This window comes from Podarcis filfolensis, assembly GCF_964270895.1.
Source record: "Podarcis filfolensis genome assembly, chromosome: 13".
NCBI lineage: Eukaryota > Metazoa > Chordata > Lepidosauria > Squamata > Lacertidae > Podarcis > Podarcis filfolensis.
The window spans coordinates 49,643,834-49,660,786 of record NC_139615.1 but is presented as its reverse complement, the minus strand read 5'-3'; the positions used below and the strand labels follow the sequence as shown (position 1 = coordinate 49,660,786).

At 42.2% G+C, this 16,953-nt stretch overlaps 1 protein-coding gene across 25 annotated transcripts in view; it reads left to right on the top strand.

Moving 5' to 3' along the window:
* The window catches only part of COBL (cordon-bleu WH2 repeat protein), a 422,273-nt gene that overhangs the window by 96,165 nt on the left and 309,155 nt on the right, over nucleotides 1–16,953 (top strand). For 23 of the 25 annotated variants that reach the window (XM_083582443.1, XM_083582438.1, XM_083582434.1 and 20 more), the window contains 3 exons: nucleotides 505–624; nucleotides 3,252–3,500; nucleotides 5,437–7,764. In XM_083582443.1, coding sequence (XP_083438569.1) covers nucleotides 505–624; nucleotides 3,252–3,500; nucleotides 5,437–5,454 — 387 coding nt within the window. In that variant the 3' untranslated portion in view covers nucleotides 5,455–7,764. Of the gene's footprint in view, nucleotides 1–504; nucleotides 625–3,251; nucleotides 3,501–5,436; nucleotides 7,765–16,953 lie in introns of those variants that run through there. The other 2 variants (XR_014540982.1, XR_014540983.1) reach the window with 1 other exon arrangement.

The following is a 16,953-nucleotide window of genomic DNA, read 5'->3' as shown; positions in this document are numbered from 1 at the left end:
TTATTATTATTATTATTATTATTAAATAGTGAGCCCTGCCTTTCAACCTTAGCAGGTACCAGTCTGTTTTATAACAGTTGTTATTTCTAATTTTAAAAATATATATAGTGGCAAGATACTGCACCAGGCTACTATCACTTCTGCACTGTGTGTTTTTTGCTTCTTTAAAGCAGCAGAAAGTGCAAAAGTGTCTGTTGAAGCTAATTATGAATGGCATATAGTATAAGAGTAATACTGTACTCATTAAAAGTAATAAGATCTAGTTGAACATAATACAGATGGCAAGACTGATTTTTCTAGCTCTGATAAACAAGGCCTGCTCCTACAAATCCCATTTAATTTTCAGTGTACTCAGGCCAAAGTCAGGTAAGCCAACATCCAACTGAGTGACATTCCGGATGCTCAAATTACCTTGTTTCCAAACTAAAAAAGGTAAAGGTACCCCTGCCCTGTTTCCAAACTAGGTAGAAATAAATTGTTTATATCTGTTTTGTCACATGCTAGATTTCACCCAGCATGGCGAATGGACCTCAGAAAAAGCCACTAATCACAGAACAAGAGAATGAGCGCTCTGCCCTTCTGGCAGCCATTAGAGGTCACAGTGGAGCCTCAAAGTTGAGAAAGGTAAGAACAGAGACCTTGCATCTTTTCAGTAGCTTGTTCATCCTTTGCACTATGTCATCCCTGTCCTGGAAATGCTATAGATGAAGCTCTGCTTCAATTAGCAAACCGTAAGTAAAAAAATAAGCCAGAGTAGACATGTCATCATCATCATCATCATTTATTATTTATATCCCGCCCATCTGGCTGGGTTTCCCCAGCCACTCTGGGTGGCTTCCAACAGAAAATTAAAATACAGTAGTCTATGAAACATTAAAAGCTTCCCTAAATAGGGCTGCCTTCAGATGTCTTCTAAATGTCAGGGAGTTGTTTATCTCTTTGACATCTGATGGGAGGGCGTTCCACTACCGAGAAGGCCCTCTGCCTGGTTCCTTGTAGCTTTGCTTCTCACAGTGAGGGAACCACCAGAAGGCCCTCGGCACTGGACCTCAGTGTCCGGGCAGAATGATGGGGGTGGAGACGCTCCTTCAGATATACTGGGCCGAGGCCATTTAGGGCTTTAAAGGTCAGCACCAACACTTTGAATTGTGCTTGGAAACATACTGGGAGCCATGTATGTTCCTAGCAGAATCTATCACTTCTGATTCACTGACAGAGTTGTACCTGTAGCAGCTGATAATAAAGATTTATTTACTTAAAAATCAATCTAAACGTTTTTGAGGGATGGGACATTAGCTCTGTGTTAGAATACATGAACGACCTCTAGCTGAGACTGGATAGCTGCTCTCAGTCCGAGTGTGCAACACGAGGCTAGATGTTCAAATGGTCTAATGTGGTAAAAAGTAATCACTTACGTTCCTTTGTTCTGTTCGTATGAGATGGTTGTCCTATAGCTGCTGAGAGGAAGTCATCTACTGTTGGAACCTAAGAGTGGTCTGAAACTTCAACAGTTCCTGCACTCTGCCTTTGCAGTACAGGAAATAGAGCTGCCCAGATATGGCATCTAGCAATTATAAACTGAGGAAGAATTCAATATTTATGCTTCTGTCAACCATTGCGTGAATATTTAATTTTTAATTTGCTTGACTGCAGTTTGAGAGTGAAATGCAGGTGTATGCACTTTAAAAAGCTAATTATTCTGGAAGAAACCCTCATTGATTTGCGTAGTCCTTTTCCCCTTTTAAAATAGGATTCAAATGATACTTTTTTGAGATAAAAAAAATGAAGCAAAGTTTGAAGGCACAGAGTAATTATCACCGTTACTAGTTTCTGATACTGCTTCCGGGGAAGGCTAATAAATCATGTTAATTCCAAACTCCTTGTTGTCATTTCCAACCTAACTTAGTGGCCAACTGGCAACATTTTTGCCTTATGTGCCAAAATAAATTCCAGGATCCCACAGTTCAAACAAATAAATCAGGATTGAATTTCTGAGCCTGCTTCAAGGCCAAATCTTAATCATCAGTTCCTTTAAATGATGTGAGAGGGGAACAGATGTTCCTGCATTGGAGGGAGTTAGACTAGATGACCCTTGGAAGTCCCCTCCAACTCTACAATTCTGTGATTAATAGGGAAATTAGAGTCACAAGGTTTACATCTGTGGAACAAGGCAAAATTGTCCAGAAGGGAAGAGATTAAAATATCGTTATGTTTGTGCATGCCAGACCTTCTAACCCATGGATACAGCAAGCCAGGCTAGCTTCCTGTGTTCAGGTGTTGGGCATTAAGAAAACAAAGGAAAGGTGATGGGCCATTCAGAGAGCAAAAGAGAGGGGGCTCTGTGACAGATGACAAATGGGTAATAATAATAATAATAATAATAATAATAATAATAATTTTTATTTATACCCCGCCCTCCCCAGCCAAGGCCGGGCTCAGAGCGGCTTACAAGCAATAATAAAAACAAGTTGAATGATTACAACTTAAAAACAAAATTAAAATACAACATTAAAATATTGAAACATTAAAATATTAAAATGTAGCCTCATCACAGGAGGAGAAGGAAAAGAAAAAAGAAAGAGAGGGAGGGAATCAAATTGGCTCCAAGCCAAAGGCCAGGCGGAACAACTCTGTCTTACAGGCCCTGCGGAAAGAAATGAGATCCTGCAGGGCCCTGGTCTCATGAGGCAGAGCGTTCCACCAGACCGGAGCCAGAGTTGAAAAGGCCCTGGCTCTGGTTGAAGCCTCTATCTCTTAGACAAAGTTGGAGTTTGAGCGCAGGGTTTGCTGTGAAATGAAAAGCCATGGCTGATTTCTGATTGAATCCCAGGTTGTGGCTGTGGGAGAAGCAAGAATAAGGTTACCAGATTTTTTTCAATGAATCCGGGGACACTTTTCAACCTCAATGGATTTTGTATGGGGGCTGATTTGTAAATCCGGGGGCTGTCCCCAGAAAACAAGGACATCTGGTAATCTTAAGCAAGAACCTCTTGGGGTGTTGATGCTCTGAACCCCTCCATTGTAGCCTCAGGTTGTATATATCTGTAAATAAACCATATATCCTAAATACACCCCTGTCTCCGCTGTGCCTCATTCTGAAAAGGAAACGTGGACCCTGGGTAAGCGCCCGGAACACCTGGAATCTCACACCGCTTGGAGACTGGGGAGGTATGTTAGCAATATGCACCCAGTATCATTGTTCCTTTAATCCTACTATAACCTCCCCGCAACTTCATTTTTCTCCATGGTAGATCTCTTCATCTGCTTCTGAAGAGCTGCAGAGTTTCCAAAAAGCAGAAGCAGCCTTGCAAAACAGAGAGGCCTCTACAACAGAGCAACGGGGGAATCAGCTGCTGCCACCGCCTCCTCCTCCACCACCTCAAGTGACAATGAAAAGTCCTAGGTACATTGCAAGTCCAAGAACAGACAGCCCAGGGGATGCAAGGCAGGCGCTAATGGAAGCAATCCGCTCGGGAACTGGGGCGGCGCGTTTGAGAAAGGTAATCATCTTTCTAAGGCGGAATATGAACAGGAGGAGGCATGGTTTGGGGCCTGTGGTTGAACGCAAGATAGGGAAGCAAGTGTGCTTGTTTGGCACAAGTAGGAAAGGAGTAGAAGTGAAATACTTCAGATTTCTGTGAAATGAAGATAGCCTAGGGTCAGGCAGCAGGCTAAATGACCTATTATGTGATTTCTGTGAGTGTTTGTCATGCAACTTAGTGTGGCTCCTCAGAAAATCTGGAGCATCCTGTGTTCAGTCTTATGGGACAATAAAATTATGGGACAATCAGTCTTATGGGACAATAAAATTTTATTATGGGACAATAAAATACAGACAATATTCTTATATCGATTCGAAGCAACTCTTACAAATTGCATACCATAACTGGCAAGACTTTGGGCCTTCTGTTCTCCTTCTGCCACAGGTAGACTCCCCTTTGTGGTCCAAATCTTAGGGCCAACTTAAACACTGGTGCCTCCCGTGCAGCTGCGCACCAGATGCTATTCCCAGTGATTTTTAGAGTGATTTGACCCTTTTGACTTTGCCTTTCAGCTTCCTTTTCCCCAATCTCCTCATTTGGGGGAAAGCTTCCTATTTCAGAGCTTAATATGTTCGTGTTGAATTTTCTTGGTAACTGGCCATTTACATGACATTGTTATTCCATAGAAGTATAGTCACTGCTCTCAGTTGGCTCACACCAGGTCCCAGGAGCCACTCCAGATTAAGGCCAGGGTCACCGCCCCAGAAAGTGATCACGGGTGCGTTTGCAAATGCAGATGGAATTTTCCCACCTCAGATCTTACCACAAGCACGCAAATACGTAAACTTATCTGCTTGCCCTCTAAAGGAAAACAAACCCACAAAAGTTATAAACGAAATGTTACAGCTCTCAAGTCATTTCGTGAGACAGTACAAACCACAGAAAACCATTAGTCACTGGAGAAGAAATCTGTAGCTTTCAAAGTCTATTGTATTTCTGTAAACAACAATGCTGAACAAACCATGACGTCAAAGGTCACGGGGAGATAATGCTGTCGTTGGTGAGGTTGGTTTCTTGTTCAGCATGGGCCCCTTTGTATGTTTTCCCTCATCTGTTAGGTCAAATATGGTGCCCTGTATTGGAGACCACAGAATTCAATAAAAGGTGTGGAATGGACAAGAGGGGGAAAACAGTATTTGCATTGATCAATGAAATTGTTTATATATTTCATATTTTATTATTATACATCACTTCAGTACACTTCTGGGTGTATGAAGAGATAAATAAACATAATAAACTAAACTAAAAATTCACTTCCTGCTCTGTTCTTCTATAAAGGTGCTCCTCACCCATGGAAAGTATATAGGATGGTATTCAACTAAGTTTATTTCTGAGTAGACCCATTGAAGTTAATGAACATGGCTAAGTAAGGTTCAATAATTTCAATAGGTCTATTCTGAGTAGAACTTGAATGAATACCACCCTTATTTACTGCAATATTTAAAATCCTTCATGTTTAGTTGCCAGATGGTAAAAGAGTCCATGCTGAACAACAGAAATGAGTGTGGAAGGAGATGGAGTTATTGAAGAGAGAGAGAAATAATTTTAAATCAGGTTTCCTAATTAAGTACATTTGTTGCGCTTCTGTTCAATATTTTAGCAAGGGAAAATGTGATCAAATGCGACAGATAACAATTTGTGTGTGAAATTGAGGCCACATTTAAACTTGCTTCAAATTGGGCTGTATGCAATTTTTAATAAATATAATGAGGGTGTAATAATATTAAATTATTATTATTGTTGTTGTTGTTGTTGTTGTTGTTATTTTGTATCCCGCCCTCCCTGGCCAAGGAACACAGAGTCTGACAACTAGACATACAAAGATAGGTTAACATAATAATGTCATTTTTGAGACTGAAAATATAAATTACAATATATGTTTATTTTATTTCAGGTCCCTCTGCTTGTTTGAATACTAAATGCTCCTGTCATCCGTTTCGTATGCAGTTTCTCATGAATTTCTTACTGGCTTGAATGGACACCCATGGCAAAAGGATTCCAAGAAGTTTACAGGCCAAAAATAAGCTGCATTTTCTGTGTTTCTCTCTATTTTTTATTTGGTTCACAGGTTGCTACACAGCTTCTGTGCCAAGGATTTGTGGGTCCCTTGCCCCCAAATAGTCAAACCGTGCCAATAACACTATTCTCAATGGCAGGTTAATTAGCTGGCGAACACTTTTTGCTGTGTGTACTCAGCACCAACATATTTTTGCTTGTTCACAGTTAAAAATACGTAGCTGTTCTGGACCATTTAGTTAATTTCTTTTTTAAAACAAAAGCAGTTTAAAACCTCAGAGTATACAGACTATAGATCTGTTAAAATGGGATGGAGGGATTATGACAGAAACTCAGTGGTTCAAATTACCACATGCTGAAGTCACTGCTTGTTACAATCAAGGAAGATTGATTATCCGCAATGTTTTGACCAAGCTAGTTATCACTAGGGATCCACTTGACAGGCTATTTAAGGGGATATAAAGTACATAATGGGACGCGGGTGGCACTGTGGTCTAAACCACTTAGCCTAGGGCTTGCTGATCAGAAGGTTGGCTGTTCGAATCCCCGTGACAGGGTGAGATCGGTTCCAGCTCCTGCCAACCTAGCAGTTCGAAAGCACGTCAAAGTGCAAGTAGATAAATAGGTACCGCTCCGGCGGGAAGGTATAAACGGTGTTTCCGTGCGCTGCTCTGGTTCACCAGATGCGGCTTAGTCATGCTGGCCACATGACCCGGAAAAACTGTCTGTGGACAAACGCCGGCTCCCTCGGCCAGTAAAGTGAGATGAGCACCACAACCCCAGAGTCGTTTGCGACTGAACTTAACTGTCAGGGGTCCTTTACCTTTACCTAAAGTACATAATACAGTGGTACCTCTGGTTACGTACTTAATTCGTTCCGGAGGTCCGGTCTTAACCTGAAACTGTTCTTAACCTGAAGCACCACTTTAGCTAATGCTAAATCGCTGCCGCCACGCAATTTCTGTTCTCATCCTGAAGCAAAATTCTTAACCCGAGGTACTATTTCTGGGTTAGCAGAGTCTGTAACCTGAAGCGTCTGTAACCCGAGCTACCACTGTAGTAACATCTGCAGATATGCTGAGCCCCAAGGAGAGGTGGCAGCCCAGCAGAGGGCATGTGGGGCTGCCTTAGTAGGGGAACTGCCCACAGAGCTGTGCCTGGCACATTCCCTGCATAGCTTCTGGAAAATTTTGAAGGCAACAGCGCTCTATCCTGGCGTTTGACACTTGATGTGTATATTTTTAAGACCCACCTTGTCTTTGTAGTTGTTTTGAACTGTTATTAGTATTGTATTTTGTTGTGTATCCCACCCTGGGACCTTAGGGTGAAGGGTGGGTAATTATTATTACCTACCCTTCACCCTAAGGGAGCCGTACAAGATTATCATTACTTTAGTCTTATTCTTATCTTGCACAGATCCCATTTATTTCAGTGGGACTTGAAGAGATAACTTTCCAGTAGATGTGCCCCACGTCAAAGTGCAATTAAAAGTGCTATTAATACTGCTTCCTGGGAACTACTGGCTATAATTTGTTTCCAAAACTGCTGCTAGTGGGTCAGGATTCCAGCTTCTTCAATGGGCTTATGCTCATCTCACATATCAAGCCTGATTTCTCATCAGTTAAGCCCGAAACATTTTTAAATGGCATGTTTTTAAACAAATTAAGCTACTTTCATAGATGATGTACATATTTTGAAAATATTTTCTTATAAGAAAATTAGCATAAAGAATTATTATTGTCTGGGTTTTACACATTTGTTGTATGTTGTAAAAGAGTTTTTAAAATGCACCTTAATACATGTTTTTGGTTTAATAATAATTACAGCACTGGACGAAGTCCAAAATGATTTTTAAAGGCACTGTGTAATGTTGCTAACCTTTCAAAGTGTACTGTTAGCCATCCGCAATCCTGTGGCTACATATTATATAACGTAAAATACTAATTGAATTTAGTGCCACAAATAAAAGAAACACAAGTTTTATGTGTCATACTTATCTCAGTTTTGTACAGATGAGGCTGGCAAGGTATAATACTTTCTTTTTTAGAGAATTAAAGGTGCTATGAAAGAAGCAGCGTTGATTGTGGTGTGCCAGTTCCTCTCACTGTCACACTGGGTAAAAAGGTTTCACCGTTTTCTACCATGATGCAAGAACCTTTTCGATCAGCGGTGCCAGCAGAATAAAATAAACAAGTGTGACAAAATACTTGCTTGTGACACCACCTTTATATCTCTTTAAAACTATACTCTTATCTCCAGTCTTGATTGGAGCAATCTTAGAATTGGAAGGGATCCTGAGGGTCGTGTAGTTGGAAGGTTGTGGACTCTCCTTCCTTGGAGGTTTTTAAGCAGAGGATGGATGGCCATCTGTCATGGATGCTTTAACTGAAATGCCTGCATTGCACCGGGTTGGACTAGATGACCCTTGGAATCCCTTCTATGATTCTATAATTACCGTATTTTTTGCTCTATAAGGCTCACTTTTTCTCTCCTAAAAAGTAAGGGGAAATGTGTGTGCGTCTTATGGAGCGAATGCAGGCTACGCAGCTATCCCAGAAGCCAGAACAGCAAGAGGGATTGCTGCTTTCACTGCGCAGCGATCCCTCTTGCTGTTCTGGTTTTTGAGATTCAGCATACTTTTTTTTTCTTGTTTTCCTCCTCCAAAAACTAGGTGCGTCTTGTGGTCTGGTGCATCTAATAGAGCGAAAAATACGGTAATTGTGAGGTTATCTTGACTACCAAGATGGCGTTAGCAAAGCTTCCGGAACAGTCCACCTCTGGCTCAGCACCATGATGCAAGTACTTGACTGTTCCTCCTGGTTTACAATAAACATCCTCAGTCAGAGGATCAGGTTTTGAGAGCAATTGAGTGACTGATTAAAAAATGTCCATGTTCCCTCCCTCAACTGAAGCAGTTTCTGCATGGCCTCTCAATGCTCTGTCCTGCGTGGCAAAGGTCAGGGTCACACTGGCAATACGTTTAAGGACCTGTCTCCAATAGTTTTCTTCTTTTCATGCTGAAGCATCCAACATAATATCAACAGTTCTGTGTGCAGACCATATTTCTTAAACTTTACGTGTTTTAATGTTTGCCTTTGATTCTTGAGTGCTTTTTTCCGGTAATTAAAGATCCACATCCTTTCCCAAAAGTAAAGGTTTACAGTAAATTTTGTGGAAAGAGGGAGTGTAGCACAGCAAATAACAATTTTGGCTGCACATTTTGTTGTCATTTCATAGTAGCTTTCAGAAAGGCTCTAGCTAGTTGTTTGTTGCCTAAAATGGGCCATTTCCACAACAGTCGTTGGTATATTGCCAGTGTCTTAAAAATGAAAATTTGCTTAGTCAGTGTCAGTTGCAGCTGCATTTTGCCATTTTGATTCTTCACAAGCAGCACTGTGGATATCATGGGTACAAGATTTGTGGTCCACTTTCCTCTTGCCATTTTTTGCACCCATCATTAATGGCAAATTTCTCAGTCACGTTTTCCCTTTGGTTGTAAAGAAAACCCCTGGTGACTTTTGGCAATTTAGTCATGTGCCTCTCAGTCTACGAGTTATTTTTATACTTCGTAACACCACTAGAATGAAAGTTGCTTACTTCACATAATGCAGCAAGAAAAATATATAAAATACTAGCAATAATTTAATACAGTGGTACGTCTGGTTGTGAACAGGATCTGTTCCGGAGGCCCGTTCACAACATGAAAAGAGCGCAACCTGAAGCACCGTATCTGTGCAGGTGTACGGCGCAATTTGGCGCTTCTGCGCATGCGGCAAAACCCGAAAGTAACCCTTTCCGGTACTTCCGGGTCGCCGCGGGACTTAACCTGAAAGAACGTAACATGAAGCAAATGTAACATGAGGTATGACTGTATGAGATAAAGCAAATGTAAGTATGCAGCTTGCATATTACATCATTGGTAGTATTTTATTTTTACTGCTTAAATTTATCATTACATCATATTTCAACTTACTGCTTATACCTTATGTCAAGACGTATGTCCAAAACACATGCAAGAGACAGCACACACAGAGCAAAGCAAATCTTGCCTCCACTCGCTCTGCTCCATGGACAGCAGCATGTATAAATGTATGCAGCAACGCAGCATTTCCAGAAACATCTACACAGTTCCACACTTTGGAAAGCTTTGGTGCTCATTCAAAAAAAAAGTGATAAAGAAAAAAATGCAGCAGACCAGCTGTAGAAGAGCCTTTACGTCGCCACTCTGATCTTAAACAGTAGATGGAGAAAGAGAGACTACTGGGGATCTCCATAGCAAAGGCAGCAGAAAGTCGATATGATATGACATAACACATGCGCAGTGACATCACTAGGTTAGTGCATGTCTTAGCCTCTGGGAAATTCCCATTATGGAACTTCCAGAGGAGGAAATGGTCGACGGTCTGTCTTGCTGTTGGCTCAATTTTTCGTTACTGTTTCCTTTTCCTTTCTCCTTTTATCCCCTTCCCTTCCTTCTTGCTTCTTTCTCTTTTCTCCCCCACCCCTTCATTTCTTCCTTGATGTCCTCTGCTTGGGGCCTGTCTTCAGAGACTGTAAGTAAATGGTTGGTGGAGGGACCTGGAAATGTTGGTGGTTGAGGGTGAGAGGAGAGGTCCCAGGTGAGAGCTGGGAGGAGCTGCTACCTTCTGCAAGTGGCAAGGGTTAAGAACTACCTTTGAGAAAGGACACTATTCAATTTGTATTTCCATTCATTTCCATTACATTTTCTATATCTTACTGTATTATGGAAAACTTTTATTCAAAATATTAACAAGTAAAGGACATTCCCATTATGGGTTTCCCTGATTGGAATATTTAGACCTGTCATGTTTTTGTTGGAGAATATAACCAAGATAAGCATATAACAGTTATGTATGTAAAAATAATCATTTATGATTCCTTAAGAATATTTATGGGTTTTGTGAGGTCCTTTGGGGCCCTTTTGCACCACCACACGTCCTGCTTACCATATGACTCCTTTCTCCAGTGTCCATAGGTGATAGACCCACCTCCCTCTCAGCACAAGCTAAAAGCAGCCTTAAACCACAGCAGCCATCACCTAGCAGAACCACATAATGACACGCTTACAAAAATGCTTTTGACTACAAGTATCCTTGGAGTTGTATCCTTATCTATATGTTCCTTATATAAAGTGGTTCAGAGGTCATCATGTCTGTGAGAGAGAAGTTGGATTCACCTGATGGCCGCTGCATTGCGAGAGAAATAAGATTCTACAAATGATTTCCAAAAGAGCAAGTCTGTTATTCTCCCACCAAGCTTTGTGACCTTGAAGCTATATGGAAAAAATATGAGCTGCTCTGCCAATAACCACCTGGTTTGCAGTGCAATTTGATGCATGAAGCGTTAATCCTGATACATCATCATTTACATTTGCTTTCCTGTAATTTGCACTAAGTCATACATATAAAATTATTTGTAATCCTTTATCTTGTCTCAGGCTAAGCTAAAGGAGGGGAAAAAAGATAGAGCCACTTTAAAGTGGTGAGCTATCAGTATTCAAAGCAATTGCTCAGCCATTCCACATTGTAAATAATGTATGCACCCACCCAAACACAAATGTCCTTTTGTCTTGCCAGGTTTCTTCTGTGCCTTCTCACATAATAATCAAATAAATTCAAAATGTACTATCAAAACCTAATTAAAGCAACCACAAAGAGAGCTTCATCTCCTCTGATGAGGCTGCTGCTGAGCGATGCTACCAAAGAAAAAAGCTGATAAATGTGATTGACTCAGAAATGAAAAATAGATAAACCTATAATTCTACAATCTGTCTGCTTTATAGTGCGGAGAGGTTCAAACATGATGTTTGGAGCCTCTTTGAATCTGAGGCTGCCTCAATCGAAGGAATAGGACCTCTTGAGGTGTAAATGCTCTAAGCTGCCTCCATCTAGGCTCAGGTTGCACACATGTGTAAATAAACTTTATATCAGTCTAGCTGCAAAGTTTCAGAGTGAGTTTGTAAGGGCGAGGAGGGGAGGAGTTCCTCAAAGGTGTGTTGGGATACTGCCAGAGAGACGGGGCCATCAGGCAGGCCCCCAGCTGGCTCTAGCCACCGGCCGGCACCCAGATGATCACCAGTCTCCCTTGGAACAGAATCAATCAGCGACACAAGCCTCCGATACGTTTAGAGACCTGTGCACGCTCTATCAGCAGAGTGAATAAATCTTCTCAAAGCAGAAGTGGTGGACAGAGAAATGTGTAAGCATATTTACAGCATTTATTTAGCATAGTTCAGGAACAAAGGAAAAAACATGTCTGCTTCCCTTCGTGTCCAGCAAAACAGCAGGAATCGAAAAGCTATATACAAACGGAAGTTCCCAGCAAGTGCTGGAAGTAAACAGGCATGTGACACACAACAGTCATGCCTGTTCCCTTTTAAGGTGGCACGGAACTGTATCCTAACAAGGTGTTCATTCTGGGTGCAATGTTTGATTAGAGCAGGCGAGATCAGAGTCAAACCCCACCCCCCTTAAACATGAAGCTTGGGGGCTGAATTTTGGTCCGTTTCTATCTCTTAGTCTAATCTACTTCACAGGATGCTGTAAGGAAGAAATTGGGAGGACTGTGTACAGTGTCATAAGCCAAGGTGGGATATGCATGCAATGTAAATAAAGTTTTTCAGTTGGGGATGGTGGGCATGAAACTGTTCCTTCTTTGCCCTCCGTCACTGTTCAGATTTCATAAAGCTGCCCAGCAGAATTAATCTGGCATTTTGCGCCATATAACTGGTATTTTTCAGATGTTGGCTGTTGGTGGGTCAAGTTGTTTTTTTAAAAAAAAAGAAATTCAATGTGTGCATTTAAAAGTAGGGTTGCCATACGTCCGGGGAAACCTGGACATGTCCTCTTTTGGGGTGCCAACATGCCCACCCAGGGGGATTTTTACATTTTAAAGGAAATGTCCAGGCTTAGGTTTTAAATAAAAAATAAATAAATTGGGGTTTTGGGGGGGAGGGGATGTGCATGTGTGAGAGGGCACTGTGCCCTGGAAGCAGAAGTGCCACAGTGGAGCAATCGGGGCTACCTTTGAAGGTGACCCGGAAACTACAACTAATCCAGAATGCGGCAGCTAGACTGATGAATGGGAGTGGCCACCGAGACCATATAACACCGGTCTTGAAAGACCTACATTGGCTCCCAGTACGTTTCCGAGCACAATTCAAAGTGTTGGTGCTGATCTTTAAAGCCCTAAACGGCCTCGGCCCAGTATACCTGAAGGGGCGTCTCCACCCCCATCGTTCTGCCCGCACACTGAGGTCCAGCACCGAGGGCCTTCTGGCAGTTCCCTCCCTGCGAGAAGTGAAGTTACAGGGAACCAGGCAGAGGGCCTTCTCAGTAGTGGCACCCGCTCTGTGGAACACCCTCCCACCAGATGTCAAAGAGAAAAACAACTACCAGACTTTTAGAAGACATCTGAAGGCAGCCCTGTTTAGGGAAGCTTTTAATGTGTTGGAAGCCGCTCAGAGTGGCTGGGAAGACCCAGCCAGATGGGCAGTGTACAAATAAATTATTATTATTATTATTATTATTATTATTATTATTATTATTATTATTTAGGAGCTAGGGTCCTGACTCTGCTCGGGTTGGCAGCGGTGCAGGGGTGGGCACAGGCTGTTCTGCACACCGCGGCTGGTGCCAGCCTGAGCCAGGAAAAGAGGCGTGCGGACGTGGCGGTGGTGGCCCTGCGCGCCTCTGCGCCTCTTTCCCTGTCTCAGGCTGGCAGCAGCTTCAGCTGTCCTCTTTTTTTGCTCTTCAAGTTATGGCAACCCTATTTAAAGGTTAGAAGGATTATCACAAAACTGTTTGTGCAACTGTTTTTGACCATTCACATTAACTTACTGATTTTTATCCTTATGTAATGTACAGTGGACGCTCGGGTTGCAAACGTGATCTGTGCGGAATGCACGTTCGCAACCTGCAGCATTCGCAACCCGTGGGTTGCGATTCGGCGCTTCTGTGCATGTACAAAGCACGATTTAGTGCTTCTGCGCATGCGTGACTGCTGAAACCCGGAAGTAACCCGTTCTGGTACTTCTGGGTTTTGGCAGTCCACAACCCGAAAAAACGCAACCTGAAGCGGCTGTAACCTGAGGTATGACTGTATGAGAAACATGAGCATACAGGTTGTGAGCCACTAGAGACCTTTTGTTAATTTAGAGAAATGTATTTCTAAGCATTAACATTTGGATTCTAGGCTGCTAAAACGAAGGGGCAGGAGAGACCTTCCTGAAGCAGCCAAGAACTGAGTAGAAATTGAGCTGCAGCCATTCAAATGCAGTGGCTCTGAGGAGTTTTCTCAGCCGCCTTCTGGCTGATTTTCCAGCCAAGGGCAGGGTAACGTTGTTGGCCCTGGGGAACACTGCAAAGTCATTTGTGCTCAGGTTCAACAGTATCCACCTCCTGTAACAGATAAATCCAGACTATGTACTATATAATCAAACCAACATTTTCATTGTTCAGGCCAATGCGTTACATCATCACAAAACCCCACTCAAATGCCTGAACAAAAACAAAGTAGCATTGCTGCTCATTACTTTTTAAAATATTAATATTATTAGCATTAGTCTTGTGTCTTTACTTTCTTTTAACAAAGTTCCCATGAAAAGGTGGTGGTAGGGACACAGGAGACATCTTAGCCCCACCTTGAGCCTCTTGGATGGACAAGCTAGACCTCTAATAAATACCGTAGTTTAAGTAATTAATATTGTTGCCCTAAGTGGGGCAGAGGACAATGGGGGAACTGCTCCACTCATAAATCTTTCTATTTCTTTGCCATACTTGAATAGGAAAACGTACAGCCAAAGCCTATTCATGTTTACTCAGAATTAAAGCCCGCGGTGTCATGTTATAAACATCCATTCTCTCCATGCCATGCATAATGTTGTAAATATCTATCACATCACCTCTTATTTGCTTTCTTTCTAACTTAAAAAGTCCCAAAGGCCTTTCCTCATAGGCAGCCATCTTGGGTGCAGACTTCAGAGGGACACAGAACTGACCTCTGAGGGGAAGCTTGATACGGATTAGTTTTTCTAATATCTTAAAAATTGCTGGTAAGATTTTACTTTAATTTTATGTTTTGTCAAATTTTATCATTTTTAAGTAATTCATATATTCAGCAACATTTTTCTAGAAAAAGAGGTACAACGCTTCCTTGTTCTCATATAAGGGCAATGGCACCAAGGTGAGAGGTGCCGAAACTGAGTTCTTGCAAGTTCCGACTGAAAAAAAGCCCTTCATATATTAGAATTAGGATATATATATATATATATATATATATATATATATATGAAGTAGAGAAGACCATAGAGTTGGTTGGAGGCTATTATTATTATTATTATTATTATTATTATTATTATTAATAATAATAATAATAATTAAAATTGTATAACACTGTCCATCTGTAGATCTCAGAGCATAAAAATACAAGATAAAAACACAAATAATAAAAACAAGAACAGAAACAAAACAAAACAATAAACCTCCTCCCACAAACACATTTAAAAGGGTATAGGATGTTAATCAGCCCAAGGCCTGGTTGAAGAGGAACGTTTTCGCCTGGCACCTAAAGGTGTGTAATGAAGGCGGCAGGCGAACTTCCCTGGGGAGAGCATTCATCAAATGGGGAGCCACTGCAGAAAAGGCCCCGTTCTCGTGTTGCCACCCTCTGGACCTCTTGTGGAGGAGGCACACGAAGAAGGGCCTCAGAAGATGATCTCAGGGTCCAGGTCAGTTCATATGGAGAGAGGCGGTCCTTCAGGTATGGTGGTCCTGAGCCATTTAAGGCTTTATAGGTCAAAACGAGCACATTGAATTGGGCCTGGAAGCTAATTGGCAGCCAGTGCAGTCAGACCAGGATCAGGTTAATATGCTCAAACCATCTTGTCCCGCTGAGCAACCTGGCCACTGAATTCTGCACTACCAAGTCCTTGCTCCTACCTTTGTTCATTGTCATCCTCTGTAGCATCAGCTGTGCCAGCTGTTGGGAGATGCCGCAGGGACCAGCCTCTGCCTCCTCCTTCGCTGTCGCAGACATACTTCCAGAAGTGCTGTGATGGAAGGAGAAAGAAGAGTGGCGACACAAAGGGTTTTCCCTTCTGTTTTTTGGTCCCACACTCCAGTTTGAGCCAACTGACTTGTGCCACAGCACAGAATCAAAAAGCGCCTGTCTTTTGGTCCTCTGCTCTGGTGCAGACAGAGCACAGGACTCAAAGTAGGACATCCAGAATTGGGATCAGAAGGTGTCTGTCAATCCAGGATGTCCAGCTTAAAATGGGACACCTGACATTGCTACCTCTGTCCCCCTCAGTAGGAAGTCACCACCTCATGTCTCCTCCTCCTCTGGGGAGTTGTAGAAATCATTTTGGACACTGTACCTTCCACAGCCAGTTTGGTGGGTTCTGCAATTGCTTTACTTGCTCCTCTGGCCCAGAATAAGAAAACAGATTGCCAGCAGGGTAGGAGTTTTGCACCTCTAACCTCGGCATATTTTCCCCCAGTCCCTGCATTCGGGCCAATATATGGAATCTTCCCCTCATGTCTATTGGTGCATGTTGTTGTTTAGTTGTTTAGTCGTGTCCGACTCTTTGTGACCCCATGGACCAGAGCACGCCTGGCACTTCTGTCTTCCACTGCCTCACGCAGTTTGGTCAAACACATGCTGGTAGCTTCAAGAACACTGTCCAACCATCTCGTCCTCTGTTGTCCCCTTCTCCTTGTGCCCTCCATCTTTCCCAACATCAGGGTCTTTTCCAGGGAGTCTTCTCTTCTCATGAGGTGGCCAAAGTATTGGAGTCTCAGCTTCACGATCTGTCCTTCCAGTGAGCACTCAGGGCTGATTTCCTTCAGAATGGAGAGCTTTGGTCTTCTTGCAGCACATGGGACTCTCAAGAGTTTCCTCCAGCACCAGAATTCAAAAGCATCCATTCTTCGGTGATCAGCCTTCTTTATGGTCCAGCTCTCACTTCCATACATCACTACTGGGAAAACCATAGCTTTTACTATACGGACCTTTGTTGGCAAGGTGATGTCTCTACTTTTTTTTTTTTTTAATAAATTTTTATTGTTAAAATAGTTCATCATTAATACACATATACAAGCATACAAACATACATTTCATACAATCCTTAAAAGTGTTCAAACATACTTACACTCAATCCCACAAATAATTCCTTTCCCCATCACCATCCACCACCCCTCACCCCACCTTTGTGTTTGACTTCCAATCTACTCAATTACAATTTATTTCCACTTCTATTACTTTCTTTCACACACCTTTAGCCTAATTTCATACTTCTTTTTCTATTACACATTGTTATCCATCTTATTTGATATTTCAGTATTTGAAACAGAACTTGTTTATTCTAATAGGAGTT